Here is a 27,541-nt window from a genome sequence, read left to right on the forward strand (position 1 = left end):
TGCAACGTGCTCTCACTTGTTCCAGTTCTGCTCCATAAGAAACACGTGAGGAGTAGAAATGGTGGGTGTGCTGCCACTGCTGGTGGTGGAAGGAGCTAAGTTTTAGTAGTAGGCCCATCCTACTTGAGCAGGAGTTAATGAGGAATGGGGTACATGTCAGAGGCCCAGCTTAATAGTGAGGATGCGTTCTGTCAGCCCCGCATGTGGAGCTGTGTATGCTTTTGCGCAGTACATTGTCAGAGGGGTGCCCTAAGGCTAGGCTTTAAAAAAAAAAAAAAAAAAAAAAGTTAAAGGTTGTAAAAGGTGAAAAGTCTGTTTTAAAAAATGGCATTATAAAACTACTTGGGTTATAAATATTACTTGTCTAACTGAAACTTGCTTCCTCAACTGAGATCAATATAGATTAGATATTTGCAAAATACTTAATACTCACCTTTTAAAAAAGATTCTAATATTAAGGAATGTAGTGTTAAATATATAAAGGTATTCAAATCCAACCAGAGCTGGAAATTGGAATAACATTGTGTATAAAATTAGGAACATTGTTCAGTAGTTGCAAAATATCTGTATTTAAAATTATCATGATACAGTTAAAGAGCACTCACAGCCATATGCTTGCATCAATTTGTAAAGCTGAACATTAACAGGAAAAAAAGGTTTGTTTATCTGTCATCTTTGAATGTGTTTAAAGAATTAATAACTAGGTTCATTGAAACTATGAATAATACATACAAACCATTACAGGAAGAAGGTTTGCACTACATGTAATGAAGATGAACTCTATTCCAGTTTACTAACAATGATAAACTATTTTAAGAACTCAAGGGTATAGATTAGCAGTTTTCACCTGAGAATCCCCAAAAAACTTTGAACACTTATTATTGCTCACAGAACCCTTGTGAGAATTGGTATGCTAAATATTGCCCCCATTTTGCAGGTAGGCATCCTAGTTTTTCCTGTGATGAAAGCTAGTGGTGGTCTACAAGTTCTCTTCTTCAGAAGGCAGTCACAGTAAATCTAGTCTGGAGAAAATGTAAACAGTTGATGATGATGGTGGTTTCTCACTGAAGAAGTGAGCTGCTGTATGGAATTTTTTTGTCAATTTAATTAATACTTGTAGACTGTCATTTCTGAAGATGATGATCCTTATCCACTGAAATAGACAGCATGGGCATCATCAGCATAAGCTTCTTCACCAATTTGTGCCTAAGTAATGATCTGAGAGAGGAATGAGGTAGTTGTGGTAAGGGGTAGAGACCATCTTAAGAACTGAGGAGATGTTTCAGTCCTTGGCCTATTTTCTGAGACTCCCAACAAGAATTCCAGCTATGGTAATTTTGTAATGTTTATGCTAGTCCACTGTGCAATGGACGGAGACCACCATCTTATTTCACAGTAAGTATCCATTTTTACTTGAGCCAACCCAGGCTGTGTTTGAATCAGTTTAGAGGTGAAAGTGGCCAGGTGTTCAATCTAATGCCCCAAGATAGAGCTTTGTTTACTAGTATTAAGTTAATAACTTAAGTTGCCAGCTCCTTAAAGTAGGGACTCTGTCTTCTATTGTATATGCTGACAAATAAGCTGTTGGTGAAAACATTAAGGGACTGGAAAATCCATGTACCTATTTCAACAATTTTAATATTAAAGTCCTTCATTGTCTTAGAATACATGTCTAGTAAAGAGGCTCTGGTATGTTCCTATGTAAGTTCTGTTACTCTTTGTTTTGCAATAATCACTCAAAGGGGACACATTTCTGTGTGAGAGACGTAGTATTAACTTGGCATTCAACAGATTCTCTGTGTAGCTACATTATTCACATTACTACCAATATGCTGCAGAGGCAAATGTGCACCCACTCGTACAACTAGAGTAGCGTTATCACTCGGGTTGCCAATGTAAGAAAAAAATAAAAATAAAAAAATCCTGCTACACTGAATTGCACAGGGATGAAACAAAGTTTGAGACAATGTAACTGCTCACAAGTCAGTTTCCTTTATCACTAGCTTCCACTTCATTTGTGCTTTTGTGAGCTTACACAGGCTTTGTGGCAATAACAGAAATGAATACTTAGTAATTACATTAGTGTGATGAGATCCTTTGATATGAAGGGAGAAAAATGACTATATGCAAGATGTACACTAAAGAGGAAACTGATTACATCTATACCACATATACCCTGCTTTTTCCACCCTGCCTTCATACAGTACAAGGTAGTACTGTCTGAAAGGCAGAACTGTATTTTTACTTTTTTTTTTTTTTAAATCTAATCTAAACTTCTTGCCCAACTTGCTAGGAAAATTTTCAAGAAATGTAAATGAAATTATTGAACTACAGCATATCAAAATTTGATATTTTGAATTGATAAAAATTAGTGATTCTGTGAAAGGAAAGAAGGAATTTCTGCTTTCTGGGAGAATAAATATCGTTATCCCACAAATAACTGACTTTGTATTCATTTGAAAAAGCAAAAACATCAGTACTGTTTTTTAAAGCTTGAGAGTGAAACGTGTGTTTCATAAATAGAAAGTGTTGTTATATATTTAAGCAACATCAATTGCCTAATACTGGTCATGAAATATTCGTAAAACAATTTGCTTCCTCTTTCTCTGTCACATATCTGCCATCCATGAGCTGTGAAATAAGCGTAGGCTCTTTATTGAGAGAGAACAAATACAGAGGGGGAAGTAGGTGGTCTGTGTACAGTGATGAAATGAACCAGCCTAAGATTTCTTCTGTACATTCCTAAATAGGCTCATTCAGTCTTCAAAATTTTTGGTTCAGTCTGATGTATTCACACAAGAGGGCTGAATTAAGGTTGTACTGGTAATGGTAACCTAAACTGAATATCTTGTAAGTGCTTGATTTTTGCAAACATAATGTTCATTTCATGTAGTGTTTTATATGCAATAGTACTGTAGTGTCTGAAATGTGTCGTCTCGTCCCCCCCGCCCCCCTTTCCAAGTAATCTCTCTTGGGGTAGGAGAGTGGTTCAAATAGCCAGCCATTTTCAGGAATTCCTTTTGAGGTCCTTTTTCCTGAGCATCTCCTCTATGTAGCTCTACTCTACCTGATCAAAAGATATTCAGGCCTCTCAGCAGAGTGGGCCTACTGATGAGAACCACAAGGAACTTTCTGATTGTTTGTTTATGAAAAATTTGTTGCGCCGATTGATTGGGTGGCCTAAATTTTAGCAGCTCTCTCTGATGTAACACAACTTGTTTAACCCCTCATTGTTTTAATTGGAATTAAAAACAAAACAAAAAACCCTACTGTGTAACCATTTCTGTTTGTCTTAGGGATTTCAGAGGTTTTTACAAAATTAATTTTTGACCAAATTATGAGTTAACTGTCCCCCTTGATTACACATTTTCTTCACACAAAAATAACTGTAATAAGACACTTCTGGTTTTTGTCATTTTTTATAAAAGGAGCATAGAAAGCATCCTGATGTTCGTAAACGTATATCTTTTTGCAACGTAATATAAAACTGGGTTTTAGAAAATCATGGAAGTTTCACTGAGACTTCTTGTTTGCCATCTCAATACATAAAGCATAATTTGTAGACATTAGGCACTTTAAAAAGGAATACAGACACTCTATATAGATACATCTCCAAATGAAGCTACATGCTCTTAAAAGCTCAGGCTGGTGTATTTACATCACTTTACCTATTTAGAAACATAGGTCACTGAACACATTACGGGGGTTCTCTGCTTCATGCTCTGGCTCTCTATTGAATGAAGTCCAAGAACTTTTTCCTCTTACTCAGAGCCTTGTTTGGGATTGTATCTTTCTGCGTGTGAAAACATCTCTCCTACAATCAAGACCTTCCATGACAGCTGCATTTCACTGGAACAGTGAAAATTTTGATCAGTGAAAGAGGCTTGTGAGTGTGGGAGATATTTTTTTTTATAGAAGTTGGACCTATGTTGTAAAACTCGTAACTGCTTCAAGAGAGAATTGCCATAGGCCTTTCCGTGTTCAGAACTAAATGCAAACCTCAACTCTTTGACAGACCTTTCTTTCAGTAAGGTCTTTATGCTCACAAAATAAAATAACCCTAACCCTACTTTTCTTACAGGCTGATAAGAAAGAAAGATACTTCCTGGTGTTGATTATAATTTTAAATACATGGGAATAATTCAGATACTCTGTAAAAGCAGCAAGGACTCTTTGCCACTTTTACAGATCCAAACTAACACGGCTACCCCTCTGATATCAGATATTCTGGTGAGAGAACCCAGATTTATCTAACAGTTGCTGCAATACAACCAAGTATTTGTTGAAAAATTAAAATGCATGTCATATTGACCATCATACACTTCATGAATGTAAAAGGGATGTGCAGTCCCTAGATTCTGCAGAATTCTTATTCTTGCTTTGTGGACTAAGTGGATTTAATATTCTGTGCAATTTAATGTTGTGAATTTCTCTTCCAGTTCTGCCTATGATAACATCAACAAAGTTCGAGTAGCTATAAAGAAAATCAGCCCTTTTGAGCACCAGACGTATTGCCAGAGAACTCTGAGAGAGATCAAAATCCTCCTGCGCTTCAGACATGAGAATATTATTGGAATTAATGACATTATCAGAGCTCCAACTATTGAGCAAATGAAAGATGTGTATCCTTTAAAGGTGTAAGATAATGATGGATTGCACTTTTTTCTCTTTGATAGTTCTGGTTCTCTGCTTTACATGTTGAGGCAGTTACACTTTATTTTTCATTCATCCTTCATCATGCTATTAAATTGTGATAAGAATTTACCTGCTGTGCTCTGGTAAACTGAAAGGAAAGCTTTGTCACATTAGTAAAACTTGAGTTCTGTTTGCAATCTGTAATGACTTTATTACCAATATATATATTTCATCCTACAACCAATATAAAAATAGTTAAATATCTTCTTCAAGTTGACTTATTTATTCCAGTCTGTAGTGTTAGTGTGCCTCTGGCCAGGTTAGAGTATTTCAGAAAATGTCAAAATATCCAGCATGGCATTTTATATTTGATACTACACAGTAAGAAGTCTTCAAATAGTCTCTGGTTTCATTCCTAAGGAGAACACCAGCTTTTACATGAACAGGTCCAAAAATAGTGTTCCGATGGTTTTCCTCTAAATCCTAGATCAAGAGATTCTGGCATTGCCATCTGTCTTTATTTTATCTAGCCACTTTATCTTAAAACTAGATTGAATGGTTCAACCCTTATTGATCCTAAAATAAAGCCTAGTACCTCTGGAACAGAAATGGCAGAGTAGCTGTATACTTTGTGGTGGGGAAAGTCCCCTGAGTCCCCTGCCTTAAATGATCTAGACTGTTTCAAAGGTGAGCTGAAAGGATAAGTCTGCAAAAATTCAGCTGTACTTGCTGTATATGAAAAATTCTGCATCTGTTCACAGGCAGTTAAATGATATGTGCAACTGGATTTTGTTGTTTATACCCAGTTTGCCTCCCCTTGGAAAATTTGGCTTAATAATGTGTTTAGTATGAGGTGAAGCCAAAGTTGGAAGACTTATACATCAGTATAAAGTGTCTTCAGTTCTCCTCTAAGCAGTATAGAATGACAGTACTTTGAGTGCAGGTAGTGTTCCATCTGGGTCTGAGAATTCAAAGGGATATGTTGATTTAGGGAAAGAAAACTAATTATTGCTATTTGATTTACCTTGACTGTTGTTTGTTGTAACACAAAGGCCAGTTTTTTGCACTGGGATTATGTGGTTCTGATCTACAAATCCAGATATTTCTCTCTAAGAGGTACCTTAAGGGGGGATGAACTGGGAGCAGGTGAGATGCGATTCAGGTTGGGATGGAAGAATCTGCCTTGAAAATGCAGTACTAGGTGTAAAAGATGTGGTGTTTGTTTGATTGATCCAGCATGACAAATATACAATACAAGAGGGAATTTGGTTTCTGGACATGAGAAGCCTAGGTCAGAAATTGGTATCTTCTAAGCTTTATTTCTTTGACATTTATTTAATACTGAATACAAACGTCTTTTTTTCCTCATAGTTTTATCACCTGTTAAACTAGAGTATTCACTTTTTGCCAGAGAGAAGAATCCTCTGAAGACATACAGTTTCTCATGTTCAGAGCCAAATAAAATAAACTTCTTATATGAAGGAGTTTTATTATGATTAGCTGACACATTATGTACCAGTTTCTTAATCCTGTAACAACAGAATCATTGAACAGATTCATCTGAACCAAATCTTAAAATCAAAAATCTCCAAATTGTTTTGTGATTGTTAAAGTGAAAATAAAGGAAACCGTGAGACAAAATTTGTGGCTTGGCAGTAATTTTAAATTCTGAAATTAAAAATGAGTAGTTCATATAGCACGTTACATGGATATCTAAAATGAGGTTATGGATTTGTTTGCTGCCTTACATCCAGTGGCTTACAGATACATTGTGCAAGATCTCATGGAAACAGATCTTTACAAGCTCTTAAAGACTCAACACCTCAGCAACGACCACATTTGTTATTTCCTTTACCAGATCCTGAGAGGGTTAAAATATATTCATTCAGCCAATGTGCTGCATCGTGACCTCAAACCCTCCAACTTGCTGCTTAACACCACTTGTGATCTCAAGGTTAGTTGGAACCTTCTTGCAAATTAGTCATTTTTCAGCCAAATTAAACTCCCTTGTACAATGACTTAATACAGTCATTCTCATCCAGGGGTCTGAGTCCCCCTGGGGCACCATGAGCAGATTTCAGAGGGTCTGCCAACACGTTCAGCGCGAGACTCTTTAGGGCCCAGGACAGAAAGCTGAAGTCCTCCTGCGCAGGACTGCACCCTGGGGCTGAAGCAGAAGCTTCAGCAACTTAGCTTAGTGGTGCTCTTTGTGGTGTGGGGCCCCAGGCAGTTGCCCTGCTTGTTACTCCCTAATGCTGGCCCTGGCTTCTATATGCAGAAAAAAAATTGTGACACAGCTGGGTTGTGAAGTTTTTATAGCATGTTGTGGGGGCCTCAGAAAGAAAAAGATTGAGAACCCCTGACTTTACTACTTGCTGTAGTCATGAAACTTTTGTGGTGAATAATGTGAGCTTTTCTTGATAACATTGCTAAACCAGCTTTTGTTAAAGACCAGTCTTTGTAAACTAGTGCAAGACTTGGTTTCTGCGTAAAAGATTGTAACTTTCTCACCTGTGAATCGACTATCCTTTCCATAAACACATTCATTTTACTTTCAAGTAACCCCTATTAATTAGTGTAATCTTAAATGTGTCCTGTAGTATACAGACAGAGATGCGCTGATTTGTTTTTTCTCACCTCCCCTTAAAATTATCAAATGAAAACTGTGACAGCCACTTTCAAAGCATAGGATAATATAGAACCACAAGTAATAACTATATATTTAAGGCCAAAAAACTGTTGCCACCTTGAGGCAGATTTTTGACTCTCCCACTAACTTCCTAAGGAAGTCTTTTTTTGGCACCTGAAACTCTCATGAGTAGTCTATGCCTAGAAAATAACTTCTCGGAAAGAGTTTAATTTAAAATGCCCTTTCCATCAAGAATTATGAGAGTATAGAAAAAATTAAGCCTCTCTTTTGATGTTAAACTGTCGGTCTAATGTTACAAGCTCTGCTCCACCTAATTAAGCTTTCTTTTGAAAATGTCTCTAGCTGTCTTATAAAGGCAGTCTTCAAAATATAAGCCCAATAACTAGGCTTGTAACTTTGTCACAACTAGTTTTAGGAAAAATCATTCTGCCATTCAGCTGTGTACTTGCTCATCCCAAACACTGGTTACTGGAGTGCTTACCTTGAGTTCTTGCTTTTGTTGGCCTGCCCCTCCCAGTCCCATAATGCATGGGAGGAAAGTGATACTGGAATATTGGTCCTATGCCCGTGTCTTCTGACCCCCTGCTCTGGGGTTTCAGCAGCCCTTGGAGGCACCTTCTCCTTTAAGGAAGGAAACAGGCATTGGTAAAAATCTTCAGTCTCTTATAAGGTAGAGGTTGGCAGCAGTAGAAGAGTCCGTGTGTATGCGTATATCCTCAAGGGATAACAGGTGCCATTTTGACCCTAGAAAGAAAGTCACAGAAAAGAAAATCGAGAGGCATGAGCCAAGAGAAATACATGGAATGTGACTTTTGTGAGCACTAATCCTATTTATTCCCAGTGGTACTTCAGGCACTACAGGACTATTTAACTGTTATGTGCTTTCCAAACACCGAAGACAGTCCAGCTCCAAAGAGCATGCTTCTGAACTAGAAGGGTGCTTTGATGTTTACAGTTACTATGTATATGGTTGAACAACAGGGCCATGAAAGAAAACAACTATTTGGCAGCAGACTAGCATGATCATGGGCATGACTGTTGGACGGTTTGACCCTTGGCCTATTTGTGTCTTTATATCTAAACATCTGTAAAATGATGGATTTAAATCATGGATAAAATGAAATAGAATAATTTTATATTTTAAAAAATCAAACTTTTTTAGAGGAACAGTTCCCTCTAGGGTGGAGGGTATAAGACATATAAGGTATCCCCTTTGGAGATAGCAGTGTTTGGATATTTTTGAATAGCGAAAGGAGGGAGAGACATCTTTAGTAGCTTCTCTCGGGAACTGGGGTTCTAACAATGTGAAATGAAGCTTTTAGAGCAGTTACCATTTCTTCAGGTTATGCTAGCAAAGTAACTTCATTGAGCCCTTAAATATGGTTTAACTCATGCCATTGAACTTAACTGCGGCTTTTTTCTCTTGGAGACAATCCTATTTATTTATACTGTTTGCTCAAGCATCTTACCAAAGGCTCTCTAATCGATGAAAGTGAGACTTTCAATTGCTGCAACCATTCTTTTTTCCTATCAACTTTTTTACTTGAAAAACTCCTTTCTGTTTTTACTGCTGAGAACTTAGGATCTGTATTGTGGTGCCACAGTGCGTAATTTAATTTGTTTTTTGTAACTGACCATATGTGATTCTCCTGACATACTTTACTATTTACTTCCAAATGTCACCAGCCTATTACAAACATTTGATATAATCCTAAAAGGAGAATTTTGTAGGTGAATACATTTAGAATTACATTTTAAAAAATCTAAATTGTCAAGAATCTGCCTCCATCAGAAAATGGAAAAGCAGAATAAAGGATAGAAGAAATACTCTTAGGATTATTGTTGACACTTTGCATCTGGTGAGGGAGATGTTTCTCCTTGATGAGGCCTCCTGAGTTTCTACATGATACTACATAATCTATTTTTGACTACAAGATATGAAGTAAGGAATTGCCATTTCCTTTTCTTGAATTCACAATTAAGTATACAGCATGATTATCCCTTTATAACAATTCTAGGGAAAAATCCCACTTCATTGTCTATATTTATCTTTATTTCATTATCCTACACGTTCTGTATCTTGGTAGTTTATCTGGGAGGAAATATTCTACCCATAGCCATAGTGGTTTTCTGATGGAGAGAAAGTTCCTCTGTGATAAACTTCTTGTGTAGACTGTTCCATTTTGTAAACTGTTCCTCATGAAGGAGAAGTGAAAGCTTACTCATGTGGCTGAATCTCAAGTCACTCAATGAGCCAGCCACTTGCCCAGTGAGATAATAGACATTAGCAGTTGGCCAGTTTCCCAGAGAACTGTCTGTCTCTAAATTTTCCATTTTCTTCCATATTCTCTTACAAAAACAAAAAGTGGCCCTTTCACTTTTTTTTCTTCTCCTCCCCTGACTTGGAAAAGGGAAGAAGTCTGTAGCAAGCACCATCCTTTTCAAAATGTGCCTGGAATGACCTCCCCCATTCCTAAGGCTTGCCAGTCCCTCCATCAGCTAGAGCTCAACTTTCTACAGTGTCTTCACCAGAGGATAGACAAAAGCGATCTCCCGCTTTCTGCTGAATTTGCCAGTCTGGATAAGAATTGCTTCCCATTGTTGTGATCTAGGTGTGTCCAATACTTAATATGTCTTGAAAGAGGTACCAGGGCTCAAGCAATCTTTTTTTTTCATCACTGATGTGGCAAGCCCAAAGGTGCCGAGGCTGTGAAATGCCAAGCCTAGAGGTACTGGGGCTTAGCCCTGGCACAAATTAAGCACTGGGTGTGTCTGCCCAAAGGGTTGATCATCTTTTTACAGCTTTTCTCTTCCTCAGCAGTCTACATTCTCCCCAGTCTACCGCTATCTCATGGCTCAGTAGTATCCCTCTGTTGCATTGACTGCATTGTGGTGGCAGTAGTTTCTTAAAAGAGAAGTACTGAACTGTGCAGGGGAAGTAGTAGCAGTGTGCAGTAGATAGATCATAGAAAACCATTAATGAGCAGGAAGTGGTTCTGCTGATATCCAACTATTCTCTCTCTTCCAACCCAGCTACAAGATAAGAATAGGCCTGCACCTAAAATTCAGGAATTAGTCAATTTCTGTTCTATTTATGGCTTTTCTACAGACTTGTTGTGTGACTTGAGCAAGTAGTATTGAACATCTGTGCCTTGATTTCCTCATCTTCAAAATGGGGATACTTGCCTATCTCATACAAAAGTTATGAAGCTTAACTCAATTTTTATAAAGCACTTTGAAATCTTTTAATGACCGGGCAGCATGTGAATGCAAAATATTCATAATTTCTTTGTTTAGATTAGTTAAATTATGTTTTTAATCTATATATTTTTCTAGATATGGAGAAAACAAATTTACATGTTAAATTTACCCTATCATTGCATGGCTTACAGCTTTACAATGGCTTGAGGGAAGATAGTTTGGGTAGTAACCAAGGTGAATTATAACACTAAAATTTGTATTTCTAATACTGTTTTTTTAAATTTAAAACCAGATTTGCGACTTTGGACTGGCTCGTGTCGCAGATCCAGATCATGATCACACAGGGTTCCTGACAGAATATGTAGCCACGCGTTGGTACAGAGCACCTGAAATTATGTTGAATTCTAAGGTAAGGACTGTAGATGGACCAACAAGAAAAGTATGCTACAAGATAGCCTAGATTTGTATTACAGTAGAGTTCCCTTTAAATCATATCGTTCATGTCATTGCTGGCTACTGAGCAACTTAAATAGTGGTTAAGATGTCTTCACCAAAAAGACTGCCAGAACCAATAGAAGATTTTAAATGTAAGGGGTTTGACTTGGTTGTTTGTGCAGGCTAGTAAACGCCTGCATGAATGTATACAGTACTGCTTTATATATGAAGTGCTTATATTCTATGTAGTTCAGTACACATTTTTTCTAGTTTTCCAAGAGAGGAGAATAGAGTTTGTTAGAATTTTGGTATATCAGCAGCAAGGCCGTAGGACTTCAGTTCCTTTTTGTTTTAAGTTTGAAAACCAAATATTTCAAATGATCACTTGCTCCTTTTACCCTTTTTACTGCTAGTCGAGGTTTCGCAGAATTGTGTTAGCATGTGTCAGAGAGAACTTCAATTTAATAACAAGAGGATTACCAGATTCCAATTTAAATATGCATATAGCACTTTTTCTTGGACATATTACATTCCTCATGGAATTTAATTGCTTAGCACATTAGTTACTTTACTCTGTAGACAGAACCATGTTAAGTGTAACCAGGCTTTGATATGTTTATCTGACACGGTTACAGCTAACATGATTCAATATGTCTGTGCAGGAGGACTTTTCCTGGCACAACTATGTATCAACCATGGTGTACTGCCCACACCTCCTATGCTGCACAGCCATGTTTGTAACAGTGCAATCTGGGTAAGTCTGGGCTACCTCTTGTCCCATCTGCTTGTGCCAGAGGCAGAGGGTTGTAGGTGGTCTTTCACATTTTTGTGGTGTCTTCCTAAGCAGACACCTGAGAGTTAGCTCTAACTAACCTGGTTAGGTCCTATATACACAGCAGAAGAAACATAACGGAAGCTTTCTAGAGCCTGGAAATCTGTCAAGATCACTAGCAAAGTAAACACATGGTACACTTCCCTCGTGGCTCACAGCAGAAGTGAAGTAGCGATGTGTGAGTGGAACCAGTTCAGTGCCCTTCCCCCATGAGCTGAGGAGACCATGTCCCATATTATCTCTCCTGCACCAGTCCGAGCAGCCATCAAGGGCTGGTATTTCAAAACCCAAAATTCTCCAAGTGGCTCATAGAAGCAGGTAGTTCAACTGTAGCACAGCTTCAGAACAGCTGGATCCTTGCCGCTCACCCTGCTGATATCAGCACCTCACAGGACACTTCAAGGCACAATAGCTGTCTGATTATCTGTTGCCATATCCTCCCAATTTCCTCTTGCCTCTCACACCTCACCCTCCTAAAAGCCTGCTAATTAATTTTTAAATGGTGTAAGACATCTCACATGATTTCTTTACAAAATTCTATATACCCAAAACATTTATACATGTTTGTGTGTATATATGTAAATATACTATGGCGCTTATCCAGATATACGCTCTAAAGTAACCAGGTAAACTTATTTTTGTAACTTTTGTCCTTCCTTATTCTTTTTACCAACTCACATCCCAAAGGCTTGTTACTCTGAGTATTTTGTGGCCTAATACTTTGATTGTAGAAGCTTGGGGAAAGGACCGTGTGTGTGTATTTGAAGTATGCAACATGCTTCTGGGCACTGTGGTTCTTACATTTCGATACGTAGTGGTGTAAGTTACTTACAATTTTGGTAGAATCAAACTTGGTATGATCTACTGATACAAGGTGTTCTATGACAGCTAAACATTATTAAAATTTATTATGTAGACAGGCCCTGAAATCAGAGAATTCACAAAAATACACTCACAGTTCTCAAACTGAATTGGCAACAGCTACAACTAAATTTAAAGAGAGAATCTCTTTGGATTAAGAAATATTGTGCATTTCTTCTCCAAGTAAAGCATTACTTTCACTCATATTTTTGACACACATTGCTTGATTATTCCTCGCTGTGCAAGAATAATTATATAACAGTATGATGTCTTAAGCATGACTCATCTAAATCACTAAATTACACTGGTGCCCTATCTTTCAAAACCACAGTACTTTAGCACATATAACCTGTTACTGTGTTAATTATACAATGAAATATAAAAAGGGCTTCTTTTCTCCTCCCCCTCAGGGTTATACCAAGTCTATTGATATCTGGTCTGTAGGATGTATTCTGGCAGAGATGCTCTCCAACAGACCCATCTTTCCAGGAAAACATTACCTTGATCAGCTGAACCATATCCTTGGTAAGCTTTTTATAAAAAGTAGTTTCTGTTTCCACAGTTGTCTCTTACCTCATTGGTGGATCCCTACCAACAATACCAGGCTTGGCCACCCATTTATCCACCTTTCCAACAGCTGTCTCCATGCTTTCTTCCACTGTATTATATGTATGGAATACTCTTCCTGAAGTGTTCTGCAAGACCACTACTCTCTCCATCAACATACTTCTGTTGTGATGCCTACTAGAAATGATCAACCTAGTTTGAAGGGCAGTTGAGGATAGCTAGATCTTACTTATATCGGAAAATACTTTTAACAGGTTTACAGACATAAAGTTCTGCATGTTATAAGCCTATGTAAATGTGGGATATTTTTATTGTTATCCTTGTTCCCTCTCTCTCTTCCCTCCCATTATTTGTTATAATCATGTTGGGTATCTAGGGTAATGGGCCTCTAGCCTGATTGAATCCTCTCAATGCTATCACATATATAAATTAGTAATAATAATTATAAAGAAGGGTTCATACAGTATCGCTCTACTAGTGAACAGTCCAAGCCACTTGTTTAAGTCAAATAACTTTTCTGGAGAATGAAGAGATGATCTCTTCTTTATTGTATTGATGATGATATTAAATTGAATATTACAAAATTGAGGTTCATTTTTAGTTCATTTGTTGAGAATCAAATGTAGCTCATTTCATATTTGATAGTACCTGTTTTTCTGTAAGCTGATCAAAAATCAGTTCTCCATCACAGACTGATACAAGTCTAATATAAAAATGTCTGTGGGTGATGATGAAACCTGGTCAGAATTGTTTGTGAAAGCTATTTATATCAAATTACTTCATCTATCACTTTTTTTAAATAAATCTGAGCAGTAATATTAGAGTAAAAGCAGAAATCTTTTAGTCTTATCAAAAGCTTGTAATGTGGCTGTTTCAATGTACTTTCCATATGAATGAAATTCTTTTGCATTTTTTAGGTATACTTGGATCTCCTTCTCAAGAAGACTTGAATTGTATAATCAATTTAAAGGCCAGAAACTACTTGCTTTCTCTGCCACACAAAAATAAGGTACCATGGAACAGGCTGTTTCCAAATGCAGACCCCAAAGGTATTTTATATTTTTGCTCCGTTACACTTGTCTTGATTTTTAAAGATGGAAAGCAGCACAGAAAGCAACCAACGGTGGGATTTTCAGAACTGCTTAGGGATTTGTACACCAGTTCTTAGTAAAGTTAATGAGAATTTGGCATCCAAATCTCTTAAACTGCTTTGAAAAAAATCTCATTTTAATGTTCTAGATAAGCATGACAGGTTTTTTTATCAACTTTTACCTCCTTTTTAATCTTAAATTAGCAGCATTTATCCTGGCCCCTCTATTTACATCAGTCTGGGAAAAGGAAAAAGGAAATGGGGTCATAGTGAAGATACCAAAGAAAGGAACTCTGTGATTGTAATAACTGGCGTGGTATCACACTTGTATCTGTGCCAAGCAAAGTATTGTGTAAGATCATAGTCCAGCATATATCAGAGGCAGTTGATAGCTTTCTCAGAAAAGAGCAAGCTGATTTTCAGAAAGGGCGTGGATGCACAGACCAGATCTTTTCTCTATGAAACATAATAGAACAGTGCTTAGAATGGCAACGGCAACTCTACATAAATTTCATAGACTTTGAAAAGGCTTTTGATAGCATTTACAGGACCAGCCAATGGTGCATTCTGCGGGCGTATGGAATTGCTTTCCATATAATCAACATCATCAAAAGCTTGTATTTCAACTTTACATGCAGTGTTGATCACAGTGAGATCAGTTTTGAAGTCAAAACAGGAGTACGTCACAGGTGTGTCACGTCTGCAACCCTCTTCAATATTGCCATCGACTGGGGAATGCAGTGTACAACAGAAGACATGCCAAGAGGCATTAAATGGACATGCTTCTCATCCCTCGAAGACCTGGATTTTGCAGATGATGTCACTCTCCTATCACCTACCCAACACCATATACAAGAAAAAACAACTCAGCTCAACACATTCAGCCAGCAAATTGGACTGAAAATCAACCGCAATAAGACCAATATCATGACCTTTAATATTGCCTCACCATCAGCACGGATAGAGGATTATGTTCTCACCGATGTAGAAACATTCACATACTTGGGCAGCACCATCAGCCAGGACAGTGGAACAAGCCAGGACATCCAGAACAAAATCAATAAAGCCAGGAACACCTTTAGGAAGTTAAATACAGTCTGGAAAGCATCAAAATACAACACCAAAACCAAACTCAAAGTTTATTAGAGCTGCGTACTTGCAATACTACTTTATAGTGCAGAATGCTGGGGAATGAGAAAGTATGACATGTCAAAACTGTCTTCATTCCATACAACCTGCCTCAGAAAAATCCTCTGTATCTTCTGGCCCAGAACAACCTCAAACCAAGATCAAGAGGATCTGAGCACCATCATTGCCAGGAGGCGTTGGAGATGGATCGGTCATGTGCTTCAGATGGAAACTGATTCCATCACCAGAGTAGCAATATGATAGACACCTGAAGGCAAGCGAAATCGAGTCCACCCGAAAACAACATGGCGAAGAGCTGTGGAAGCCGAGCTGGAAAACCTGGGGCACAGTTGGGGAACCATTGAAAGATTTGCCAGAAACAGGCAGGAGTGGAGGAGCTTCAACGCTGCCCTAAATGCCAGAAGCGTAATAAGAACATGATGATGATGACCTCTTTTTTAAACTCATTGGCTGTAGCAGTCCATATTTCCCAAAATTGGTTTCAATGAATTTGACTTCACTATATAAAATTGAAATCCCAATTTTCCATCACCAAGGAGTTAATATGCTAAAAATTGTTAGTTGTCTAAGTGTTGGAATTGAATTTGAACCCAGAGACCCCAGTTCAAGAACTCACTGGAGGTCACAAATGAAAGGGATTTTGGTAATCTCATCTGTGTTCCTGTTGGATGTTTGTGTACATCACAAAATCATTGTACAGTTTGATAAGATTGGCAGATTTTGTCTGACCCAGAACTGCTTAGCTACCAAAGTGATAGGCATCTTAAAAATACCTTAAATATTGTTGTTTTGTGTTTCAAGATAGAGATGCATTGTCAGAATGAAGTTTTCTTTTTTGAGTACTTACTCATGTCCATTCCATATTAGGTGTGTCTGCTTGCCACACGCACAGGTGCTGGAAGTTTTTTCCCTCAGCATCCCTGAGTGTTTCTTCATTTGAAAAAACTGCATTGCTTCATTTTGACCTTTAGGATCCATCTTAAGAGCATCTGGAAAAAGGAATAGCTGCTTCGCTGCCAGTACACTCCTCTTCAGACTGGCCATCAGAGCAGCAGATTATGCAGTTTCCACTCCCAAATCTCAGTGAAAGAAAATGTAACAATGGGTGCTAAACTTGCACACGGGGGAGTCCATCTAGGAAGATACTCTGTTCAAGAGTTGTGAATCAATCACAAGAACAATAGAATTAGAAACAGGATGGAGCTACTGGCAGCAAGGCTCTATCATGATTTCAGACATACCTGACAACTTCAAGGTTATATAAGTAAACAGACAAGGAGAACAAGCCAGTTTCTAATGCAAGAAGCAGAAGAAACACTGTGTCCTAAAAGGCAGATTAAACTACAGAGCATATTAGTAGAGCAGGTAATCCACAAATCAAGGGGACTGGGACTTGAATGAGACCTTACAAAGGATAATATCCATTCGAGAGGACCCCAAGATATACTCATTTTGCATCATCCCAAAACAGCAAGCAAATAAATATTTATTTTAAATGAGGGAACACAGGCTCTGGCAGATCTGGGCTTAGCAACTGCCATCCAAGTCTCCACCAGTTTAAGAAGACTTAAAATGAAGAGAAGTTACACTTATCTGACAATGACCAGGTAGGGTAGGTCCTACTCCAAAAAAAAGTGTTTAATGGTTAATAACTTGATGGTCATATGAACCACTGCTGAGACCAGTTTGTCATCCAGACCCATTCTTCATAAGTTTAGCAGTCCAGCTACTTTAAAGGTAATATTGAAAAGTCAAGGATTTTTGTTTAGACAGATAACTGACATGCTTCTAAAATTTGGAGGGCAAGGTAGGAAATAATCAGTTGCATCCTTGTGGATATAGCTTAGATTCAGCATAAGTTCACAAAGTGCAGAATGAATCACCAAACCCTCCAGACCACAGATTCAAATTTCTATGAGACAGTGTCAGCAGACAGGAAACTGAGTTACTGTGGGTTACGATTAACAGCTCTGAATACAATAATCAGATGGTACAGGAAACGGCATTTTCCAGGCATCTGTGTAGGGCTAGTTTCCCAAAATGGAACACAGTGCAATAGCTAGTTGAGATTGTATCCATTTTAGAATTTAAGTCTGGGTTTACAAGTATGCGCCAATCCCCTATTTTAACTGTGAAGATGGAATCTAGCTCCCCTAACTTTTGCCAGAACTTTGTCTGAGTTAAATATTCTCAGTATTGAATCAGGTATATTTCACAAGGACAATTATGCACACAGGAACTCTAGAAATGTTCTAGCCCAATATCCTAGTACAGCTCAGGAGGTTATATGTTGGTCCAGTTAATCACATCCCCCAAAATTTTGGTAACCTGGATGTAGTATGGGCAACTGAACTTCAGTCTATCCAATTCACTTGTTGTAAAGGAAAGAAAGTAGCTAATGACAAAGTGACCAGGTGAACTACAAAATATATGTATATGAGAGACATTCAATCAACAAGGAACTATCCTTCACTAGAGCTCAAAGCATGCTTCATAAGATTGCTGACATGCACTAATTATGGAAATAAGCAAAACTGCTACAAGTTTCAATCCATATGTTTACCAAATATTAAGCTTGATTTATCTGACTCATTTGGTAAAAGTCCTAAAATTAGTTTTGTAGAAAGACTATTTGATTCTTTCTCTCCCTATTGTTGAATCCTGCTAGTTACATCCCACATGTACATAATTGCCAGAGCAATTATGAGAAAAATTTGGTCATTACATGTACATTTTTTGTTGAACCAATGTTGGTCAATTCCTGGTTCACCCTCAAATCAGGAATCAGAACCATAGTTTTGAGAAGAGAACTGGTTAAGTGGAAAGCATGCTGGGCCTGTGTTACCAAAGGACTAGTATTTAGGTTATTAACCAGTTTTTATAGTGTCACCATCTATTTAAGTTAATCTGAAATAAAGTTGGTAGGAATTTCTAATGTTGCCTGCCATATAATTCAGTTCTAATTGCCTTAACATTCCTTCAGGGATAGGACCCACTTGCATACAGAATTCAGACATACTGTTTTACAGAAGAAATTTGTAGTTAAAACCCAGGGGTTTTTATCCCTCTGTTTTGCATGTCCTCACAGTGGTTGTTCCGCGTTCATTGGCTTTGCGCTCCCTCTGAGTGGTACAGAATGTGCTAGGTTTGCAAAGTCCATAAAACCATTGATCTGTGCTCCTAAGACATTGGTGGGCGGAGAGGGGAAGACTTCAAGAATTCAGTGCTGAATAAAGTTGACTTCCTGAATCCCTAGAGACACATTCTTTATTCTAGTCCTGGCCTGTGATGATATGAATATTGCAAACCTAATGCATTCTGAGACTTCTCAATGTGAACAGGAAGTCAGTGATCAGAGAATAGGAAATTGAGGATATGGAAAGGGTAATAAAATAAAAATATTGGCATTCCTGTTAACTACATTTGACTATTCTTCTGCTCCTGTTAAGGGTAAGCTGAAACATCTTCACATTACAATTAGCATTTAAAACAAAGGGCAATATTTGTGTTAGATCCCAAACACCAGTGAATGTATTATTTTTAATATGATAGAACTTGCAGCATATGTTGACTTTTTGTTTAAAAAATTATTTCTCCTATTAGCACTTGATTTGTTGGATAAAATGTTGACCTTTAATCCTCACAAGAGAATTGAAGTGGAGCAAGCTTTGGCCCATCCATACCTGGAGCAGTATTATGATCCAAGTGATGAGGTAAAGGATTTTTTAACATAAATACTGTAGATGATTGTTAAAGAAATCAGAGAAGCCCTTTTAAGGATACAGTTTGTATAGTTGGATCTTGAAAAATTGCCAATAGTTAAATTATATAAATCAGTTCTATATTAAAAATTGTTATAATTGTGTGTGTACACTGTTTGTGTAGATAAAAAAATCACAATGCTTATACCAGGAAATATTTGAATTGCGGTTTCCTTTGGGACTTTAGAACAAGCATATTTTGTTGTGGATAAATGGCGAATAATGTAGAGTAAAATTTTACAGCGTGGGTACTTTAAATTGGGTATTTTTCTTTAGGGATCTTAGTATGGATTTAGTAGATTAATTCTGGAAACCTAAATTTGAAAGCTTGTCAGAAATCTTTAAATACTACGTGAGTCTGGCCACACTTAGGCATGACTTTATTAGACAATGAGAAACACTGTCTGATAAATCAAACCCTAAACTTAAAATTATATTGGGCTTGTGTTAAAGTATAGTTACAGAAACAGAGCCATAAATTACACTTAACTAAATCCCTTGCTATTTCATCGTTTAGGTGAGTACTTGCAAATTGAGTTTAAAGTTTACCCTTCAAGGTAGTGTCTGTATTTCTTTCTATCAAAACAAAATTAAAAGCAACAAAAGGACTGTTAGATTTTGGTTATTTTCACTCATTTTACTCTGAATTGGATGGTGTCTTGGTAGTGAGCACATTCATAGTGTGTGTAGTATATTTGCAGATTTAATCTTGCTATAATGAAAGCAAATTTGCTTGTATTTAGAGAAATGTAGTATTACTAACTTTTCATTATGGAAGATCTACTTAACTTCAATCCTAATTTAGAACTTATATTTAATGCTTGGAAAAAGTTAGATTAACTTTTTTGCAATCTAATTTTTCTATGACTTTCCCACTTTCATTTATTTTAGCTTTTTTTCAGTGGTGTTGTCACATTCTCTAGATGTATTATGAAAAACATATATTGGGTAGACAGTAGGAAAAAAGACCTAAGACCCCTACTATGAACTATTATCCCGTAATGAACTACCATGCATCCAAGGGGTGGGAAACAAGGTAGCTGAGATTTGCCTTCAACTTTCCAGAAAAAACTCTACCTCGTCATAAGACCTTGCCAGTGAAATTTCAGAAAGATTAGCTTAGTTTTGGTGACATAGGGGAGAGTGGAAGTCAAAATTAGGTTTATAATGGAAGGTTAAGTGTCTCTCTGTAATTTGTCTTCAGGTAGCTACTCAGCTACAAGCTTTCACTTACTCAAATATTTCAATATGGTTTAAGTTTTGAATAGCTGTTCACTAAGAAATTATTTAAATCTTGGTAGAATCTGATATAAAAATTAATTGAGACTGTCTGTTGTGCTACCCACTTCAGACTAATTGCTGTCTTCACATTTTATTGACAATTTCTTGTTTTTTTAAAAAAATATTATTGTCTGTCTTTTTTTTTTTTTTTTCAAAGCCTGTAGCTGAAGCACCCTTCAAGTTTGACATGGAATTGGATGACTTGCCGAAGGAAAAACTGAAAGAACTAATTTTTGAGGAAACTGCTAGATTCCAGCCAGGATATCGATCTTAAATTGTGCATAGGTACATAAAGCCATAATCATAATGAACCATGTAAAAGAGATAAAGAGGAATGATAGAACTCCATGTAGTTATCATTAATGCAAAACTCGTAGCTTGTCATTTCATTACTATTGTAAAGCAACCCTTTAGCATCTAGTCATTGCTTTTAGAATACTGATTTGACCTCAGCCATACTGTTTTAAAGAAATGGGTTTAATTTTCTCTGCAATGTTAAAATGCCTACTGGGAATCCAAGCAATTTCTGACATGCTTTTTATTTAATTTGTAGATTACATTAGAAGAGTGACAGTAAAACTGAAATGGAGCTTGCTTGAACAAAAGCTATGGCAACACTGATATTCAAATGTTATTGAAAAGATCTCTTAAAACATAATATTAATGTAAACTTAAAATATTTCAAAAATTTGTTCTAGATTGTTTCTATTTTAAAATAAACATTTAATGTTTCTATTGTTGTAATATAATGTAAAGAGGAGAGATTATTGACCTAAACACAACAAGACCGTTTTATTGATAGTCATCCCAGTTTGTTTGAAAATACCTCCAAAATATTTGAGTACGTTATTCAAAGACATCTAAAAGATTTTATATTTTCATTTTGATTAAATGAAGACGGTATAAATCATTAAGATTAGTCCAAAGTACTTTTGTGCTGATTGCTATTCACTCTCTCCATTGATCGTTTTTAATAGCACATTAAACCCCCCCCAAACCACCCAAACTGAAATTTGCAGGAACAATCCACCTCATGTGTAACTTGTTTATAGAATCTTGCCCACTCTCCTTTATCTACATCTTTCCTTGCTTGGACTTATTTTGTAATGGTCCTTTTTTTTTTTTTTTAATAGTTTTACATTAATATACTTTAAACCTTTCTTTAGATACCCTGAAATTGGCAAGTCTCAATTTCCTGCAAAATTATTCAGATTTACTCAGAATCCTTGACTAAAATTTTTCTCTAATACTGATAATTTAAAGTACTTTTAAATAGGCCACTGAATGAAGATTTGGATTGTATCATGGAAGTGGAAATGAAACACAAACTTTTACCTCTGGATCAAACATGTGAATACAGCTCAAATTGTCTGTTCTGTGCTCCTGTGAGCATATTGATTGATTAAAATTGAGTGTGTTGATCTGAGTCCAGTTCAACAGCTGTCCACCACAACTGGCATCCTTGTTGGTAGCCTCAAAAAGAGTCCAAGGATTTACTGAGCCTGAGCACTATCCTTATCCATAGAGGGAGTCCCTGCTTGACTGGGGCAGTGGCAATGAGAGAGGCATCTTTCCCTTACAGTTGTGTCTGTGCATCTGTTGCCAAGTGGTAAGGATGATTCAGAAAGACAAATCCAGTCCCATTGTTGTAATGTATGTGATCTTGATGAGTCTAAATTTCTCTCTCAAGCCTACACTACTCCCTGAGATTCAAAATCTACTGTCTTGAGACTGGTCTCTGGCATTGACAGCCTATATAAAAGTAGCTGATATTCTTCAATTCACAAAAGAATGTACGTAGTTTGTTACTTGAAAAAATCATCTTCCTGCGTAGTAGTCATTATCAACTTTTTTCTCTACTGTACATGCTAGACTTCCTTGAGGAAGGTTTACCAAGGTGACTGTCCTGCAAATGTTAGGACATTCCACCAAGGCAATGGCTTGTTGAAAGAACTCGGCAGAACTATAGTTTCCCCATATTTGCCTTTTAACCGAGTACTGCAAGCTTGGATAGCTTTGCCTCCAGTTAGGTGATACATTTTAAGAACGTTGGTTCCTGTTGAACTCCCTCCCTATTCTGTTTTTAGTACTGGTAGTAAGATTCCATCAGTTTGGATTGGTGGATCTGAGGGTACGGAAATATGATTCTCTTAATCTTTCATTATTTGTAAATATTTTTGCATCTCAGGTACAGCAATCTAGAACATCCTCCTGGTAGTTTAGTATGTTTCCTGTGGGTAATAAATCAATTCATATTAGGAGTTCTGAAAATTTTCTCTCTTAGACAGTTTGTCTGAACCCCTGGAAAGTTTCTATAGAACAAGGGCAAAAGAGGGTGGGATTTGAAAATCTTACGAATATATTGGTACTGCTGCCTTTGACTTTTGTGATTAGCTGCAACTTGTCAGTCCGAATTTATGTGTGTGAGATACAGAAATACTGGTAATTTTTCTTATCTTTAAATTACAATTTCTTGTTCAGATCTGCTTCATTAAAACCTGTTTTGTTTTGTTTTTTGTAGGACAAGGACTTAAAGGACTGGGCATGCTCAAACGTTGCTGTTCCTCTTCCCAGTTCTTGTATCCTTGGTCATGTCTTATGGCCTATCTCAGCTTATCCACTAACTCCTTTGAGCCATTCAGGAGGACAGTTACTGGTAGTTTTGGCTTTTTATGCTTTCAATTAATTCTTTAAGTCTGAAGAATTGTTATTGACAGTCCTATCCATAATGCCCATTGTTGACCTGTTGCAGTACTGTACTATAAGTGCACCCACTGCTGACCATACTTTAACTGCTTGCTTTCTGGTTTGAAAGATGCAGTAGTTCCTTTCACTCCTGTATCATTAACCAAGCAGATAACTCATTAACCCATAGAAGTTTGCACCATGAACTGTGTTTTTCTGATTTACTGAAGTCACTGGCATTTTTTAGGGAAAGCTACTATTCAGGGCACTTTAAGTCAGTGACATCCCAATTTTTTTGCACTTCACCTTTATACAGTAACCGTTTACTCACAATGGGAACTCATTCATATATACGCAATTACAGATTACAGCATAGGCCACATTTGCATTAATCTTGCTTATGCACTTATTTAGGTTTCTTATTCTGTACATAAATTCTGCACAGCATATTAGTGAATATCTAGGAATACAACTTAGCTAACAGAATTCATCTACCCATCTAGAACATTTTTTCCTATGTAGTGAAAAAAATCCTACATTTCCCCTGCCTTTTCTAAAAAGATCGTGGATACTTGTACCATTCTGGAGGTATAGTACTTCCAAAGTTCATGCTCTATGTAGTGTTTACAAGATTTATGCAAAAAGAATGAAAGTGGCAGCTCACTAATATATTTATTCACTGTGTGTTGAAAGATTAATAAAGAACACAATGGCATATTTACCTAATTATGAATGTTTTCCTTAGTAGAAGGCATCCATATGCATTAGTAAGCAGAGAAACCAAAATGTGCTGTTACTAAACTCAGTCTACTTACTATATATACCAATGTACTATATACACTTCAAATGAGGGTGATTAGTTTATATAACATTTGAATTTAACTAATAACATTCAGGGTTCTTGCTGAGAGAAACACTGCATCTTTAAATGAGAAAGTTTGAATTTACTTTTGCTACTACTGCACTTCACCATCTCAAGTTAATTTCTTGCAGCCTACGTTATGATGATTTGTAATCAAGCCTCTGTGAGCTCGTGACGTGAAGTACTGTTCTCTTGTCAAGTACTATCAAACTTTTCTGATGATGCTGAGTTAGGACAGCCAAACAAAGCTAGCACTAAATCATGTTTAAAACTGTATACCTTTTAATGATATTTTCAAGTATTTGTTACTGAAATTGTATAATGTGGAGTTTCCTAGATGTTCTGTTCCAGTGCAGTGCCTCCTTTTCTTTCCCCACTGCTCTCTGTGGTGAGAAACTTGCCTTGTTTAAAATAATTACTGTGCCCTCGCATGACTGTTAAAGCTTTCTGTGCAAAGATGATTGTCTAAGTGCCACATGCCTATGATTGAAAAAAATCTATTGTTACCTCTGAATTGTGTTCAACTGAAATGCTATTCAACAAATAACTTAGGAAAACTAGTTCTATTTTTAGCTTTCCATTTCTCTGCTGTCTTTTCTCACTTTATTTTGGCAGCAGTGAAGAACGGATTGTATAAAGATTGCCTGCTAATATGAATAAAATGCACTTGTAATTCATGGAAATAAATTTAAATCTTACATCTTCACATTAATATTAAGAATTAGTTTTTGGTTTCCTTTTGGATAAAGTGTTTGAATGGAAATCAGGTTCCGTTTGTTACTGTAGTATATAAGGATGCTTGCTGGTATATTATCCCAGGCTTCCTCATAGCACTTCTCTGTCTGCTTTTCAAGATAATTTAGAAAGCCTTTAACTTAGATTCTCAGTTTATAAGGGTGCTTACCAGATATAGAATTCTGAATTTTTATTTGTTGTAGGTGGTGGTAGTCTGCCAAAACTAATTTTTAATAAACAAGGATTCATCTTCAAAGGGCATTTTCTGTTAGAAAAATCCTGTGGTCCATGAATACGATATATATTAGGAGCAGTATCAGAACACTGCTAAGTTGATCGTTGAATTGCTGGTATAGAGCCTATGCTAACAACTTTTCTACAATACTGCACTCGACTGTTGATACTAGTGTAAAAATCTCTTTTGACGTGTCTGCGCGTTATATCTTTACCAAAACACTTTCCTCACTCAGTTTCTAAAAGCTAAACTATATCTAGATTCTTGGTCACTTGCATGATCATGGTCACTACAGGAGTTGATTTGGAAAAATATGGAAAGAAGACTGTTATTGAAACATTTAGTTTGTAACACCTCAACTTTAACTTATTAAGGAAGAGCTTTGGCAGCTTATTTCATGCACCCCTTTCTCATTTATCTTTTGACTATTTTCTTTTTAATGTTAGATTTTTTTTTACCATTTACGAATTTACCATCAAGTTGCATCCCTAAAAAAGAGAAGCCATGGGTTTGATTTACTAACATCTGGTGCTTTGGCTCTTTCTTCCTTAGCTATTACTGCTGAATCAGATTGGCATGAAACCACTAACTGCTTCATCAAAATGTCATTGGATGATGTTGAGTTGAACTCATTGTCTCAACTGCAGAAGCATGATTTTGTCAGGTTGGAGAATATTTTAAAAGAAGGTGCCTATAATAACACTGTTATGTGAATTATTTAATCATTTCATGCTTGATTTTTCTTGCCTATTCTGTGTATTTGTAGACTATATTTCCGGAAATTCCCATAGACTAGTAGAGAACCGAAAGGCATATTGTTATTGATGTGACACATATGATATGCCTATTAACAGTAAAGACATTTTTTGTATAAGGAATGTAAATGGAACTATCAAAAACATTCCAACCTTTATAGATAAAGAAATGCAAATACATAAACATGTAATTCAAGGAAATTCTGTTTTGGTGGCTCTGATAAACTTTTTGAGCTCTGCTTTCATGACTTTGGCATCAAAGTTCCTCATATCAATATTTTAGATAATATATAAAATTTGGAGTGTGCAATCCACAATACAGGGTGAACAGTGTAATGCACTATTTGCTTTCAGGAGTTGGGGATGATTACATGGCCAAATGAAACCATAGATGAGTTAAGCATGGTTATCCTTAGTGAATGAATGAGGGGAAACCCTGTTATTGCTGCCACCGTAATGTGCTACAATATATTTATACCATGTCACAAACAATCTGCTGAATAACTATACCGTAGATATACACTTTTATTAATATATTTGCTTATGTTAGTGTAGCTTATGTAGACCCCTGATTATCAATAAACTTATTGATTGATTTTACAGCCAGTGATATGGTATAAATATATGTCCTCGCAGACACAGATACGCACATGATTTGGGTCCCTTGCATAGTACTTTTATATTTATACAACAGTGTCTTCGAGCAATCCCAAATTTTAGGGGAAATATTTTTGTAAATGCAGTGGCTTAAAAAAGGCACTGAACAATCCTTTTGCATAAGTTTTGAACACATTGGTCTTTCAAATGGTTTAGTTGGTGGTGACTGAAATACATCACGCTAAAATAATGAAAAGTTTACATTTAGTAAAATGAAGCTTACAGTGATACTTGTAGCATGTGCTGCGATCAAAACTATGTGATGCATTGGAAGAAATTTAAAAGTTGGAATATCTTTGTAAATCCAGAACAAATTTGTAAAGTTTCCAGGAGATTTACTTACTTTGTTGCCTTTTCTTGTGTTGTATCAGTGTAGAACACTCTTTAAAAAAAACAAAACAAAAAAAAAATACTCAAACTGCTTTGTATTTGCTTTGTACTGTTGGTGCCTTCTTAGTCATGTACCCCAAAAGTCCTGCATAGCTAACTTAGTTACAATGATACGTTAAAAGACACAACAAAGGAAAATTTTATAAAAATCATTTTCTGTATGTTCTTATTCATTATATTGTAACAATTAAACATTTATATTGTGACAGATTTGTGATTTGGTTAATCTGTATAGAACAATTGTAAGTAGCAAAGGTTTATATTTTGTCTTGATTCTTTTGATGTTGTAAACATGCATAATTTTTTTCAAAATCAGTTAACTGAATGTTCTGTTTGTTTCTGGCATCTGACTCTTGTAAAAACAAATGCAAAGAAAATCATTAAATTGTGTCCCTGTATTACCAATGTAGCATAGTATTGTGCATATATAGAATGACTGGAATTTCACTTTTTAATACTAATTGCTATTTATTATTTAAAAATTGACTTTATCAGTTTAAGCGTTTAATTGATGACTGTAACCTACATTAATCAAATATTGTTTAAAAATATACAGGAAACTGATGTTTGGGTTTTTGGGGGCCCCCCAATACATAAGTACTATCTACCTGGTTGAAATGAGAACTTGTGACCATCCAACAGTTGATAGGGTAAATTCCCCAGCAGTAGGCAGACCTTCATTTAATGCTTACAGCAATAGGGTTAAAAAGGCAACGGGGCTTTCAAGTAAATGTTGAATACATGGTGGTGCAAATAAATT

At 36.5% G+C, this 27,541-nt stretch overlaps 1 protein-coding gene across 1 annotated transcript in view; it reads left to right on the plus strand.

Annotated features, from left to right (window-relative positions):
* MAPK1 (mitogen-activated protein kinase 1) overlaps positions 1-27,186 on the plus strand; it is a 49,906-nt gene extending 22,720 nt beyond the window's left edge. Inside the window, exons 2-9 of the mRNA XM_048822293.2 lie at positions 4,440-4,622; positions 6,400-6,589; positions 10,779-10,895; positions 13,025-13,139; positions 14,099-14,230; positions 19,024-19,133; positions 20,620-20,747; positions 22,984-27,186. Coding sequence (XP_048678250.1) covers positions 4,440-4,622; positions 6,400-6,589; positions 10,779-10,895; positions 13,025-13,139; positions 14,099-14,230; positions 19,024-19,133; positions 20,620-20,736 — 964 coding nt within the window. The 3' untranslated portion in view covers positions 20,737-20,747; positions 22,984-27,186. The remainder of the gene's footprint in view (positions 1-4,439; positions 4,623-6,399; positions 6,590-10,778; positions 10,896-13,024; positions 13,140-14,098; positions 14,231-19,023; positions 19,134-20,619; positions 20,748-22,983) is intronic.
* Positions 27,187-27,541: the final 355 nt, after the last annotated feature.

The sequence above is a fragment of the Caretta caretta genome, chromosome 15, assembly GCF_965140235.1.
Source record: "Caretta caretta isolate rCarCar2 chromosome 15, rCarCar1.hap1, whole genome shotgun sequence".
NCBI lineage: Eukaryota > Metazoa > Chordata > Testudines > Cheloniidae > Caretta > Caretta caretta.